This window comes from Bos grunniens, chromosome 20 (assembly GCF_055505025.1).
Source record: "Bos grunniens cultivar Pamir isolate PY7600 chromosome 20, Bosgru_T2T1.0, whole genome shotgun sequence".
In the NCBI taxonomy this organism is placed as follows: Eukaryota; Metazoa; Chordata; class Mammalia; order Artiodactyla; family Bovidae; genus Bos; species Bos grunniens.
Genome location: NC_141184.1, coordinates 36814650 through 36827573, shown reverse-complemented (window position 1 = coordinate 36827573; position 12924 = coordinate 36814650). Strand labels below are relative to the sequence as shown.

At 39.5% G+C, this 12924-nt stretch overlaps 1 protein-coding gene across 13 annotated transcripts in view; it reads left to right on the top strand.

Moving 5' to 3' along the window:
* Window positions 1-12924, top strand: part of DAB2 (DAB adaptor protein 2) — a 209856-nt gene that overhangs the window by 182526 nt on the left and 14406 nt on the right. For 7 of the 13 annotated variants that reach the window (XM_086361538.1, XM_086361530.1, XM_086361536.1 and 4 more), the window contains 8 exons: window positions 2242-2434; window positions 3427-3566; window positions 4367-4465; window positions 7758-7889; window positions 8368-8448; window positions 9223-9249; window positions 9493-9546; window positions 9952-10014. In XM_086361538.1, coding sequence (XP_086217664.1) covers window positions 2344-2434; window positions 3427-3566; window positions 4367-4465; window positions 7758-7889; window positions 8368-8448; window positions 9223-9249; window positions 9493-9546; window positions 9952-10014 — 687 coding nt within the window. In that variant the 5' untranslated portion in view covers window positions 2242-2343. The remainder of the gene's footprint in view (window positions 1-2241; window positions 2435-3426; window positions 3567-4366; window positions 4466-7757; window positions 7890-8367; window positions 8449-9222; window positions 9250-9492; window positions 9547-9951; window positions 10015-12924) is intronic. The other 6 variants (XM_086361539.1, XM_086361532.1, XM_086361533.1 and 3 more) reach the window with 3 other exon arrangements.

The window sequence follows — 12924 nt, the reverse complement described above, 5'->3', positions numbered from 1 at the left end:
TACACACTGTGAGTGGCTTTTCTCTGCCTTTTGTCTTCAGTTCACATAGAAAATTAACCTTCCCTAGCTCTCTCTAGTGCAGTATAGAAATGTTCACTCCTGAGAGGTGAAAGAACCTTTTGAAGTGTTAACTCATTTCTGTGTGCTTACAATGACTTCTCTTTTTTGTTTTACCTACTCCAGTACTCTTGCCTGGAAACTCCCGTGGACGGAGGAGCCTGGTAGGCTGCAGTCCATGGGGTCGCTAAGAGTCAGACACGACTGAGCGACTTCGCTTTGACTTTTCACTTTCATGCATTGGAGAAGGAAATGGCAACCCACTCCAGTGTTCTTGCCTGGAGAATCCCAGGAATGGCGGAGCCTGGTGGGCTGCCATCTATGGGGTCGCACAGAGTCGGACACGACTGAAGCGACTTAGCAGCAGCAGCAGCTGTGATACATGGGGGAGCTTTATGGAGAACTAAACTGTTTTTTGTGCTGAGTTGTGTCTGACTCTTTGCAACCCAATGGACTGTAGCCTGCTAGGTTCCTCTGTCCATGGAATTTTCCAGGCAAGAATACTGGAGTGGGTTACCATTCCAGGGGATCTTCCCCACCCAAGGATCAAACCCACGTCCCTCGTGTCTCCTGCATTAGTAGGTTGATTCTTTACCACTGTGCCACCTGGGAAGCTGTTTAAAGGATAATAATGCTAAATAATAGCACAAACTGTGTTCACTCAGTGAGAACATTTTTTCGACATTTAAAAAATGTTGTAATTTTTATTTATTTGGCTGTGCTGGTTCTCATTTGTGGCATGCAGCATCTTTGTTGTGGCATGCTGCAGCATGTAAGCTCGTAGCTGTGGCATGTGGGATCTAGTTTCCTGACCAAATATTGAACCTGTGCCCCCTGCAGTGGGAGCCCAGAATCTTAACCACTGGACCACCAGGGAAGCCCCTACATGTGACATATTTTGATCCCTATCTTTAATACTAGCTTTTTATCCAAAGTTCCAATACGAATTTCTTAGCCAGATAATAACAGTTTTTATTTTATTGAGATGTAGTTGATTTACAGCATTATATGTTTAAGATGTACAGCATAGTGAGTCACAATTTTTAAAGATTATACTGTTTATAGTTATTATAAAATATTGGCTGTATTTCCCATCTATACAATATATCCTTGTAGCTTGTTTATTTTGTACATAGGAGTCGTACCTATAGTCACAGTTCAGTTCAGTTGCTCAGTAGTGTCTGACTCTTTGTGACCCCATGAATCGCAGCACCCCAGGCCTCCCTGTCCATCACCAACTCCCAGAGTTCACTTAGACTCACATCCATCCAGTCAGTGATGCCGTCCAGCCATCTCATCCTCTGTCATCCCCTTCTCCTGCCCCCAATCCCTCCCAGCATCAGAGTCTTTTCCAATGAGTCAACTCTTCACATGAGGTGGCCAAAGTACTGGAGTTTCAGCTTTAGCATCATTCCTTCCAAAGAAATCCCAGGGCTGATCTCCTTCAGAATGGACTGGTTGGATCTCCTTGCAGTCCAAGGGACTCTCAAGAGTCTCCTCCAACACCACAGTTCAAAAGCATCAAATCTTCGGTGCTCAGCCTTCTTCACAGTGCAACTCTCACATCCATACATGACCACAGGAAAAACCATAGCCTTGACTAGACGAACCTTTGTTGGCAAAGTAATGTCTCTGCTTTTGAATATGCTATCTAGGTTGGTCATAACTTTCCTTCCAAGGAGTAAGCATCTTTTAATTTCATGGCTGCAGTCACCATCTGTAGTGATTTTGGAGCCCAGAAAAATAAAGTCTGACACTGTTTCCACTGTTTCCCCATCTATTTCCCATGAAGTGATGGGACCAGATGCCATGATCTTCGTTTTCTGAATGTTGAGCTTTAAGCCAACTTTTTCACTCTCCTCTTTCACTTTCATCAAGAGGCTTTTGAGTTCCTCTTCACTTTCTGCCATAATAATTACTTAAAGAAAATTACTTAAAGAAGTAATTACATAATTACTTAATTACATAAAATTACTTAAAGAAGGTAAATACCTTCTTTCCATTTTGGCAACTACAAAGGAAACAGTTCTACCCACTCCCGTGCTGTCAGAGTTCAGTTTAACAGAGAAGAACAAAATGAGTCTGAAGAACTACACTCAGCAGTACTGGTTGTGGGCCTATTAGGACATAAAGTCTGGGTTCGCTGTGTTGTGATCTCATTGTGCCTCTAAACTCTGCCCACAGGCGTCTGTAGCAGGCTATGTTTGTTTGAGACGACTCCATCAGGGATCGCCTGCTGCCACTAAGAGTCTGCTGGTGCTGGAGCTGGCCGTCTGCCTTCTTGCCATGTCTAACGAAGTAGAAACGAGTGCAACTAATGGTCAGCCTGACCAACAGGCTGCACCAAAGGCACCATCCAAGAAGGAAAAGAAGAAAGGTATGAAGGAATCTTCTTGAGCCCTATGAGGGGAGCTAGTGGTGGTTACCAGTGAAGAAGGATGACGTTCAAGGGAAAGTAAGATTTGGCCCTTGCCTTGATTCAATCTCAGCCAAGTCTCAAGTTCTCCTAAATATGAAAGTAAGACTATGGCGGAGGAGATTGGTTCAATTCCTCTATGATAAGATGAATATATATATGAGCCCAGTAATTGCCTCAACTTGGATCCTGCTGGGAAACTTTCATAGATATTATTCAGTTGGGAAGTGCACCTATGAAGTATTACATGGTTATCTTTCAGTAACCTATGTATGATTTTGCTTTACTGAAGTAGCTGTTTTATAAAAATCAAGATCTTTATTTTATAAGACCCTCTTCTTTTGTCACAAAAGGACCACTAGAAAGTGTCAGCATCCTTAATCATTCATAGTTTGAGAATATGCCATGATTTCTTTGCCTTTCACATCCATGCTCTAGAAATGGTAATAAGAAGAGAAGCAAAAGAAGTTATATTGATGAAATAATCATCTCGATGGTTTTCAAGGGATTTTACCCACAGTTCTGTTCTGCTTTATTGACAGTTCAAAAATGTTAGTAAATTGTGCAGTGGCTTATTTTCCTTTTATTAGAAAAAATATTATCCTCCTTATATTCTTTTTTAAAAATATTTTTACAACTATGATGAAGAATATCCCAGAATCTCCCCCAATCCTATCTCACATATTCCCATAAGTTTCCCATAATTCAGCCCATTCTGCATCATTAAGAGTTTATTTTCTCTCGACCCCAATGCCATACACAGTTTTACAAAGTGTGATTTTTTTTAACTCAGAGGAAATAAGGATAATAGTAAAATGTTGCATTGATCAATTGTAGTATAATCAAGATTTATGTAACTCAGATTTTTAGATTCTACAGCATTTTTGGTCATACCTGGGGCTGATATTTCAGCACATGTATGAACTTGATCCTCTAACTTTTTCTTTTCTCAGGCACTGAAAAGACAGATGAATATCTTTTGGCAAGATTCAAAGGTGATGGTGTGAAATACAAGGCCAAGCTAATTGGCATTGATGATGTGCCAGATGCAAGAGGGGATAAAATGAGCCAAGATTCTATGATGAAACTAAAGGTAACAGAGGAAAGCATAATTTGTTGCTATGTTAAGCAGATGTCCAACAGAGGGAGTGATATTAGAAATTTGTATTTATTTATGGCTTTCCTGGTAGCTCAGTGATAAAGAACCTGCTTGCCAATGCAGAAGACTGGGGTTTGATCCCTGGATTGGGAAGATTCCCTGGAGGAGGGCGTGGCAACCCACTGCATTATTCTTGCCTAGAGAATCCCCATGGACAGAGGAGCCTGGTGGGCTACAGTCCATGGGGTAGCAAAGAGCTGGACACGACTAAAGCAACTTAGCGTGCAGTCATGTACAGAAGGACCCGAGATGCTTTTTCCTTTGAGCAGACCAAATTTCAGAGCCTGGAGGTATACGGGTAAAATTCAGGACTCTTCTTTGAAACTAATGCTATTTAGTGTTAGTCCTTTAGGTTTTTTTAAATTTTTAAATTCTAATACTGCCACACTATGTACCTCATTAAGGAAGTAATACTCATTAAATAAGACAAGGCCTAGAAGAAACATCTTTGAAGACATTTGAAGATCTTCTGGTTCAATCTTCTTGTCTTTGCCAGTGACTCTTCAGTGGCCAAGGGAATTAGAAGGACTTGCCCAAGTTCACATAGCTAACTAGTGATCTCCTGGCTCGCTGTCTTCCATTTAATCCTGCTGTCTCTTACAAAGGATGCTTAATCCTTTCATAGATGGTAAACCAAGCTGAAAACAAAGCTGATTGTCTTTTAAAATTTTAGAATCAGAGGCATCATAAGGTGCTTTTAACTAGAATTTTTCTTGTTCTTTCAATCTCATCAGGGAATGGCGGCAGCTGCTCGGTCTCAGGGACAACACAAGCAGAGGATCTGGGTCAATATTTCTCTTTCTGGAATAAAAATCATTGATGAGAAAACTGGGGTAAGAATTCACTTTTGCTGGCATCTTTCTGACCATCTGAGTCTGACAAATAATTTGTGGCATAAATTTCAGCTGCCATTTTCCCTTTTCAAAATTCTGTAGGAAAAAAAAAAAAAGTACGTATTGCTGCACTTTTCCAGGAGTAACAGGCAAAAAACAGACAGGATAGGAGGTGAGGAGTCATGATACTTTACTTTGAAATTTATTTCCTGTAACAGATGTGAACCTCAAGTCAATAAGTCTAACCTCAACACTGGTATACCATAGATACCAGTATCAGTCAGGTATTTTTGTGGACTAAGAGATTAATCCTTACCCCTTGTTTGTGATTCTGTCATAGATCTGTGTATGGGTCTATTTTAATATATTGGTCATGGGTGAACTTGGTGAACAAAACATCTTCCTTTCTTTTTCCCTCTCCCCTTCCTTCTCACCCCATGGGTGTAACCTTGCTCATTTTCTGTGGTTACTGTTATTCTATCACATGAATAGTCTGTTAATTTCAGTTTGTTTGAGTTTTATCAAAAAACTATCATACTTCAAGTGTTCTGGGATTTTTTTTTTCTTCCCTCTACTCTATATAACATCAGATTCATCTATTTAAAACGGGTTTTCATTGCTACACAATAGTTTATTGTATCAGGATACTGTGCGGAGATCTCCCATTGCTATTCAACCCTTCCTAGAGATTCTCATTATTTAATATGCAAAAATCCATTGGTCAGACTTAGGGCCCTGGAATCCTGGTACAGCTTAGCCGCCCTGCTACCTTCATGCACTGCTGTCTCTACTGTCCCTGATCTTTTGACTCTTGTTTTCATAAGCCTGCCAGAGAATAGTGACAGGTTTCCCTCACAAGCATTCTCTTATTCCCAAACCTCCTAATATGCCCAATACAAACTTTCAGTGGCCTTAGTTACTGAGAAACAAAAGCGAAGACACATTCTGGGCACCTAAAAATATCACTCAAGAGTTGAGGCCTACTGTCTACTTGAAAGGATCAAGAGAAAGGAGAGTAGGGAACTGAGGGGAAGGCACTACTAAATCAATAAGCCTCCTTCGTATGACACTCCTGGATGATGACATGAACATCTAAGTGAGGTTAGTAAGTACTTGGTGACAGAATTTGGTGACTTCCAGAATGTCCCAGGGGTAATTGCCCCAATAATACTTATGGTGGTTCTCTGACCTGTCTGAGCCATTGTCAAAGGATCCTTGTGAACATTCCTCTAGCTTAGATATGCCGTTCACTTAAGTCTGAGTTGGTAAAGTCAGAAGCAGAAGCTATTAAGAGGTGGCAAGAATACACAGAAGAACTATACAAAAAAGATCTTCATGACCCAGATAACCATGATGGTGTGATCACTCACCTAGAGCCAGACATGCTGGAATGCAAAGTCAAGTGGGATTTAGGAAGCATCACTGTGAACAAAGCTAGTGGAGGTTATGGAATTCCAGTTGAGCTATTTCAAATCCTGAAAGATGATGCTGTGAAAGTGCTGCACTCAATATGCCAGCAAATTTGGAAAACTCAGCAGTGGCCACGGGACTGGAGAAGGTCAGTTTTCATTCCAATCTCAAAGAAAGCCAATGCCAAAGAATGCTCAAACTAGTGCACAACTGCACTCATCTCACATGCTAGCAAAATAATGCTCAAAATTCTCCAAGCTAGGCTTCAACAGTACATGAACTGTGAACTTCCTGATGTTCAAGCTGGATTTAGAAAAGGCAGAGGAACCAGAGATCAAATTGCCAACATCCACTGGATCATTGAAAAAGCAAGAGAGTTCCAGAAAAACATCTATTTGTGCTTTATTAACTATGCCAAAGCCTCTGACTGTGTGGATCACAACAAACTGTGGAAAATTCTGAAAGAGATGGGAATACCAGACCACCTGACCTGCCTCCTGAGAAATCTGTATTCAGGTCAAGAAGCAACAGTTAGAACTGGATATGGACCAACAGACTGGTTCCAAATCAGGAAAGGAGTACATCAAGGCTGTATATTGTCACCCTGCTTTTTTAACTTCTATGCAGAGTACATCATGAGAAACGCTGGGCTGGATGAAGAACAAGCTGGAATCAAGATTGCCGGGAGAAATATCAATAACCTCAGATAAGCAAATGACACCACCCTTATGGCAGAAAGTGAATTACTAAAGAGCTTCTTGATGAACGTGAAAGAGAAGAGTGAAAAAGTTGGCTTAAAACTTAATATTCAGAAAACTAAGATCATGGCATCTGGCCCCATCACTTCACGGCAAATAGATGAGGAAACAGTGGAAACAGTGTCAGACTTTATTTTGGGGGGCTCCAAAATCACTGCAGATGGTGACTGCAGCCATAAAATTAAAAGACGCTTGCTCCTTGGAAGGAAAGTTATGACCAACCTAGACAGCATATTAAAAAGCAGAGACATTACTTTGACAACAAAGGTCTGTCTAGTCAAAGCTATGGTTTTTCCAGTAGTCATGTATGGATGTGAGAGTTGGCCTATAAAGAAAGCTGAGCACCAAAGAATTGATGCTTTTGAACTGTGGTGTTGGAGAAGACTCTTGAGAGTCCCTTGAACTGCAAGGAGATCAAACCAGTCCATCCTAAAGGAAATCAGTCCTGAATACTCATTGGAAAGACTAATGCTGAAGCTGAAACTCCAATACTTTGGCCCCCTGATGGGAAGAACTGACTCATTGGAAAATACCCTGATGCTGGGAAAGATTGAAGGTGGGAGGAAAAGGGGAGGACAGAGGATAAGATTGTTGGATGGCATCACTGACTCAATGGACATGAGTTTGAGTAGCCTCTGGCAGTTGGTGATGGACAGGGAAGCCTTGCGTGCTGCAGTCCATGGGATCGCAAAGAGTCGGACACAGCTGAGCGACTGAATTGAACTGAACTTGGAAAGTAGACCTACTTGGAATGCTTTAGAGGTTATATGCCCCATCTTTGCTTTAGAAAATCTTGGTCTTCTAATCCTCAGTTCTTCCTTGCGATTTGGTATCATGTCTTTGGGACAGAGAGACTCAAGTATAGAAGTATAAGAAGGATCATTCTTTCTATTTCTGTTTTCTACTCTTTGTTGTTAGTTTCCTTTTTTTGTTTGGTTGTTATTTGTTTGTTTCCCATTTTGAACCCTTCCTAGCAAGGATAAATATGGCCTTCAACCAGGAGGGAAAAATATTGAGATGTTTTAGCCTTTTCATATATGTCTAGGTATCTGATACTTAGTTATGCTTGCTTGAAAATAGATTGTAGTTTTCTCAATACATCATTTTTGATGTTCCTTTTTAAGGTTATAGAACATGAACATCCAGTAAATAAGATTTCTTTCATTGCCCGCGATGTGACAGACAACCGAGCATTTGGCTATGTGTGTGGAGGAGAAGGCCAACACCAGTTTTTTGCCATAAAAACAGGGCAACAAGTAAGTTCTGATCCTCAAGATATGCCTGGAGGGGGACTTAAGCAAAAGGGTGTCTGTATCTCAACTAGAGAACTTGCTGGAAACAGATATAGGAGGAACTAACAATGCTTCAGAGGATGGCTCTCTTTAATTGGTCTAAGGGATCTTCTTTAAATGTCATTGATACCCATGTAATGTGTGGCACAAGGGCTGTCAGAATAGAATTTGTCATAAAGTCATTGCTGATTTTAGAACAATAGTGAATTATTCCCAGAAAGTTTGAAGGCACTTGGAAGATTATATTAATACTTCTTGTGTTATCTGTATACTTTATGTTTCTGGGGATAGGGGTGAGAGTGGTGGAGATCTCCCACAGACCAGAGGAGGGTAGGAAGGAGCTTTAAGAGAAAGGAAAAAACTAATACTAATCAGAAGTGATGGGGAACAAAGGGAAGAAAATAGATTAAAATGCTGATAAAGATGCTTTGTCTCGCTTCAGGCTGAGCCGTTAGTCATTGATCTGAAAGACCTTTTCCAAGTTATCTATAATACAAAGAAAAAGGAAGAAGAAAAGAAAAAGGCAAGTACTGTCCATACAGGCCTTATTAAACTTAATACAATATTCAAGACTGTGTCTAACATTATGTGAACATATGTCCTCTCTGGAAAGTTGGCTTCTATGTGTCTCTTCAACGTGTAGAATGTAAGGAAATGTATTTCTCTTCTTTCCAAAGGGCAATGGATGGGTGTTATAGTTAGGCCCTTCTAATTTCCAGTCCCTGACTCTTGTCTTTTATCCTTATAAGTTTCACATTGATTCCAAGGACTGTACATGAGTACCAAGTCTAACAGCTCTATTTAAATCCAGTATTGATATGAGGAGCGGTGGGGAATGTAGGGTAGAAATCAAATGCAAGACTCTCTTATGCCTTATGCCTGTGAACCCATAGGTATATTTATTCTCCTTTTGAACTCCCTTTGGGCTTCCCTGATAGCTCAGTTGATAAAGAATCCACCTGCAGTGCAGGAGACCCATGTTCGATTCCTGAGTCTGGAAGATCTGCTGGAGAAGGGATAGGGTACTCACTGCAGTATTCTTGGGCTTCCTTTTTGGCTCAGCTGGTAAAGAATCCGCCTGCAATGCGGGAGACCTGGGTTCGATCCTTGGGATGGGAAGATCCCCTGGAGAAAGGACAGACCACCCACTCGAGTGTTCTGATCTGGAGAATTCCATGGACTGTATAGTCCACGGGGTCGCAAAGAGTCGGACAGGTCTAAACAACTGTCCCTTTCACTTTGAACTCACTTTACCGATAATTTATTAAGATCATTGAATTTGTGTCTCTCTTTTTAGATGGAAGAAGCCAACAAAACAGTAGAGGTAAAAGAGCATCTTTTGTTCTTGTGAATTGCGTGTGTCGTATATATAAGCCCTGTTTGCCATCTACCCAAGCAGACTTCCCTCCTGGCTTATTACTGTGTGTTCATGACCCCTCATCTTAGAAGATGTACAGTTGAATGATTAGTGCCAAAATCTTAACTGCTAATAAGTTAATACACTAGGAAATTAAATTGCATAGAGAAAACTCGCCAACTGACTCTTTAATATTTGCCATCTTTTCAGAATGGGAGTGATGCCCTAATGAATCTTGATGACCCACCTTGCAAACTGAAATTGGTATGTATGTGAAGTTTTATGATTCTTACTTACCTGAACACAGGTTTTACTTCCTAAAGATGTTGCTAATACTGAATATGTATGGAATCTGTATGAAGACCCAATTGTGACAACTCTTTAACCATCAGTATAACATTTATGTCAGTATACAAAGTAATCTTTTTAGTAAAAACTTCTGAATCTAATCCAAATACTTTTTTAAAAGTGTACATCAGGTGGATTTGTCTGGGGACCTGTCTACACTACCTGACCTAACTAACCTAATATCAAATCTATATTGGATAAGTGAAAATCCAATTGTGACAACTATTTTCCTAAACTTTAGCTTAGGAAACAATTACAACAATATACAAAATAATCATTTTTAATAGACACATCTGAATCTAATCAAAATACTTTTTTAAGGGTGTTGACCAGATGGATTTGTTTGGGGACATGTCTACACCTCCTGACCTAAGTAGTCCAACAGTAAGTGTCTGTTTTTAAATTTGCAATGTAATAGAAATGGCATCTATAACTCAAATTGGCAATTCACCAGAAATCTTGAGGGTTTCATTGAAACTTGGAAGGTGACTATTGATTTTTCTGCATAAAGTGTAAATGGCTACTAGAACAAATTTGCATCTTAAGTCACCATAGGAGCCTATCAGCACTACAACAGATACATTAATATTGCTTAGAAGTTAAATCTGAGCAATAGGTCAGGCAATGTAGTCCATCTTGGTATTACTTAGGATCAGAAGGAGGAGCTGAATATTAATCCTTGATGTAAGCCAACTTGAAGGAAATATGTTTGTTAGATGACTGATTGTATAGACTCCTGGCCTCTTCTTGTTTTCTAATTCTTTTGTTGTAACTTGGCAGCATAAGCGTGGTATAAAGTGAGACCAAACAGTTAAGAGGCTCAGTTATGTTTAACCAAAGCTTGTCTTTGTTTAAAAAAATGCTCATTCTTTACAGGATATTATAGTATATCGAATCTTCTTATTATTGATCTGTAACAACTCTGAGAATGGAGTGATATTTTCCTTTAAAAACAAGGAAATGGTGATTAAAAAACCTCTCATCTACCCAAGCAGAGGTTCAGTTTCAATGCTTAAGCCTAAGTCTCAGACCTTCCAAAACAGGCTTCAAGTGAAATTACTTGTAATTTTGAATGCTTCTTAAAACTTTTTTATTTATTTAACAATTTCTTGAGTATCAGCTGTTTGCAGGGCACAGAAATGAGATTCATAATTCAGTGACATCATGGAGTTTAATGTCTATCAGGGAGATCAATGTTAAAATAATCACAAAGCCTAATAGTTGATGTTACTTACAAGGATTTTATTTAGTTTAGAGGTTCAGATAATGCCTCTGAGTAAGTGAGTTTCTGGACTTGAACATAAATTATGAGAAAGCACCTAGACATAACTCAAGAAAAAAGGTGTCGGTCTAGAATGATGGGAAGAATGTTTATCTGGGAACCTCCTGTAGAACTGTCAAGCAAACCTCTGGGATCAAAAAGGTCATAGGAACTAGAGCAACAGCAGATTGAGAAGTGGTGAATGTCTTGCTTGGTGGATTACTGTAGAGAATGGCATGCTTATGAAACTTCACACAAATACCTAGGCCCAGTGAGATGGGAAGGAGCAGAGGCTGCAGATATTCATCTCTACCCCCACCTTTATGAGAATCAAAATGCATAACATAGCATTTTAGCAACCCTAAAAAATCTGCAGTGGAGAAGCTCATTTAATATTCTTTCAAGTAGGAAGTCCTGACTCATTTGTCTGTGAAACCTTTCATTCTTTGTAATGTTTGTTACTATTGTAAAGATAAACTTTTTGAAATACCAGATTAGATAATCCTGAAAGGTCCACCCTTGCTCTGAGGGTGTTTGGTTGCTAGGCAACTTTGCCCCTCCAAGAGAAGCTCCCTTCCCAAAGTAAATTGACACCTGAAAAACCTTCTTTCCAACAACATTCAAACAACTAGTATACTGGAAGAGGTCAAAACACTCAATGTATGTAAAATTCCAATGAGATGAGATAGCCAGGGAAGCACTGAATGTTTAATGAGCTTCTGTAGACTTCTATAAAATTCTAAAAAATGAAATGAAGAAAAACAAGAGTAATCTTAAGTCTCATTTATATTAGACTTTGTGCTTTCTGGGAATTTTTGGCTTGTAGAAATAAAATGCAAGTTTTAGTTAAACTAACAGTAAATTTAAATGATAAATAACATGAAAGTGATGATATCTGTAAAAGAATGTTAATGGTGCTAATTATGTGCTCATTAGACTTTGCCAGTGTGTTTCTACATATGACTCCATATTCATAAGTCATGAAATAGATTTATTTCTACTCGATAAAACCAACCTGTTTAAAAATTTTGAAATCTCACAGCAGTTACTCTGAAAGAGATGAAGAGAGGCAGAAATCTAAATTACCTAGACTTTATGAGCAGTTTCTTAACCCATCTGTGCCTCCCTCCAACATTTATAAGAATAGTTTTTTTGCATTTCAAGTAAAACTCATGCTGCAAACTAAGTGACATGCCTTACAACATAGTTTTTATCACAAAATCGCTTGAACAATATTTTTCCGTGCTGTATCTCAAAAGAAGAAGGAAAGAAAAAGGGAAAAAAAGAACAAACAAAACGACCTTTAACTTTAAAAACGTCACCATTTGAAAGCCTGGTTATTAAGAAAAAAGGCATAAGATGTGGTTCCCCCATCAAATCTGATACGGGGGTGGGATCAGGGCACAAAACACAGTGTCATGTATATATAAGATGCAATGGATGGGCACGAGTGAAGCTGAAGTAGAGGGATCAGTGGGGAAAAGCTTTGTAGAGAATCTGAACTTGAGTTAGGTCTTTGAAGTATGTAGGAGAGTAGAAAGTAGTAGTTAGGCTAAAAGCAAGTGACCCATGTGGGTCATTTTGAAAGTCTGGTTAATGAAGTTTATTTTGATATAGGGGAGCAGCAAGAAGTCCGCAAAGGCTTTAAGCAGGGAGTCCCAGGGTTTGGTAGGCAAGATGAATTACCTGAAGAAAAGCTAGTCTACTGAACTCAATATTTAAAACCTGGTCTGTGTAGACACCTTCTTGGTTGCCTGCTTGCCCTTTCTCAGGAGCCTCTTAAGAGCGGGGACTATATTTCATGTTCATGTCACCAGTTCTTGTCTCTCAGGTGCCCACATGACAGCCCAGTGGATGAAGTGTTTACAGCTTACAGTCCAGTGCAGAAGTAAATAAATGCTGACGGAGGAGGTAGATGAGGAGTCTTACATTTTTCAGTTGTAGTCTATGAAGTGGGTTTTTAATTTTGAATTAACAACAAACGCAACCTGAGGAGAGCCTTATACATTTTACTTATAGGGTGACTATTCAGA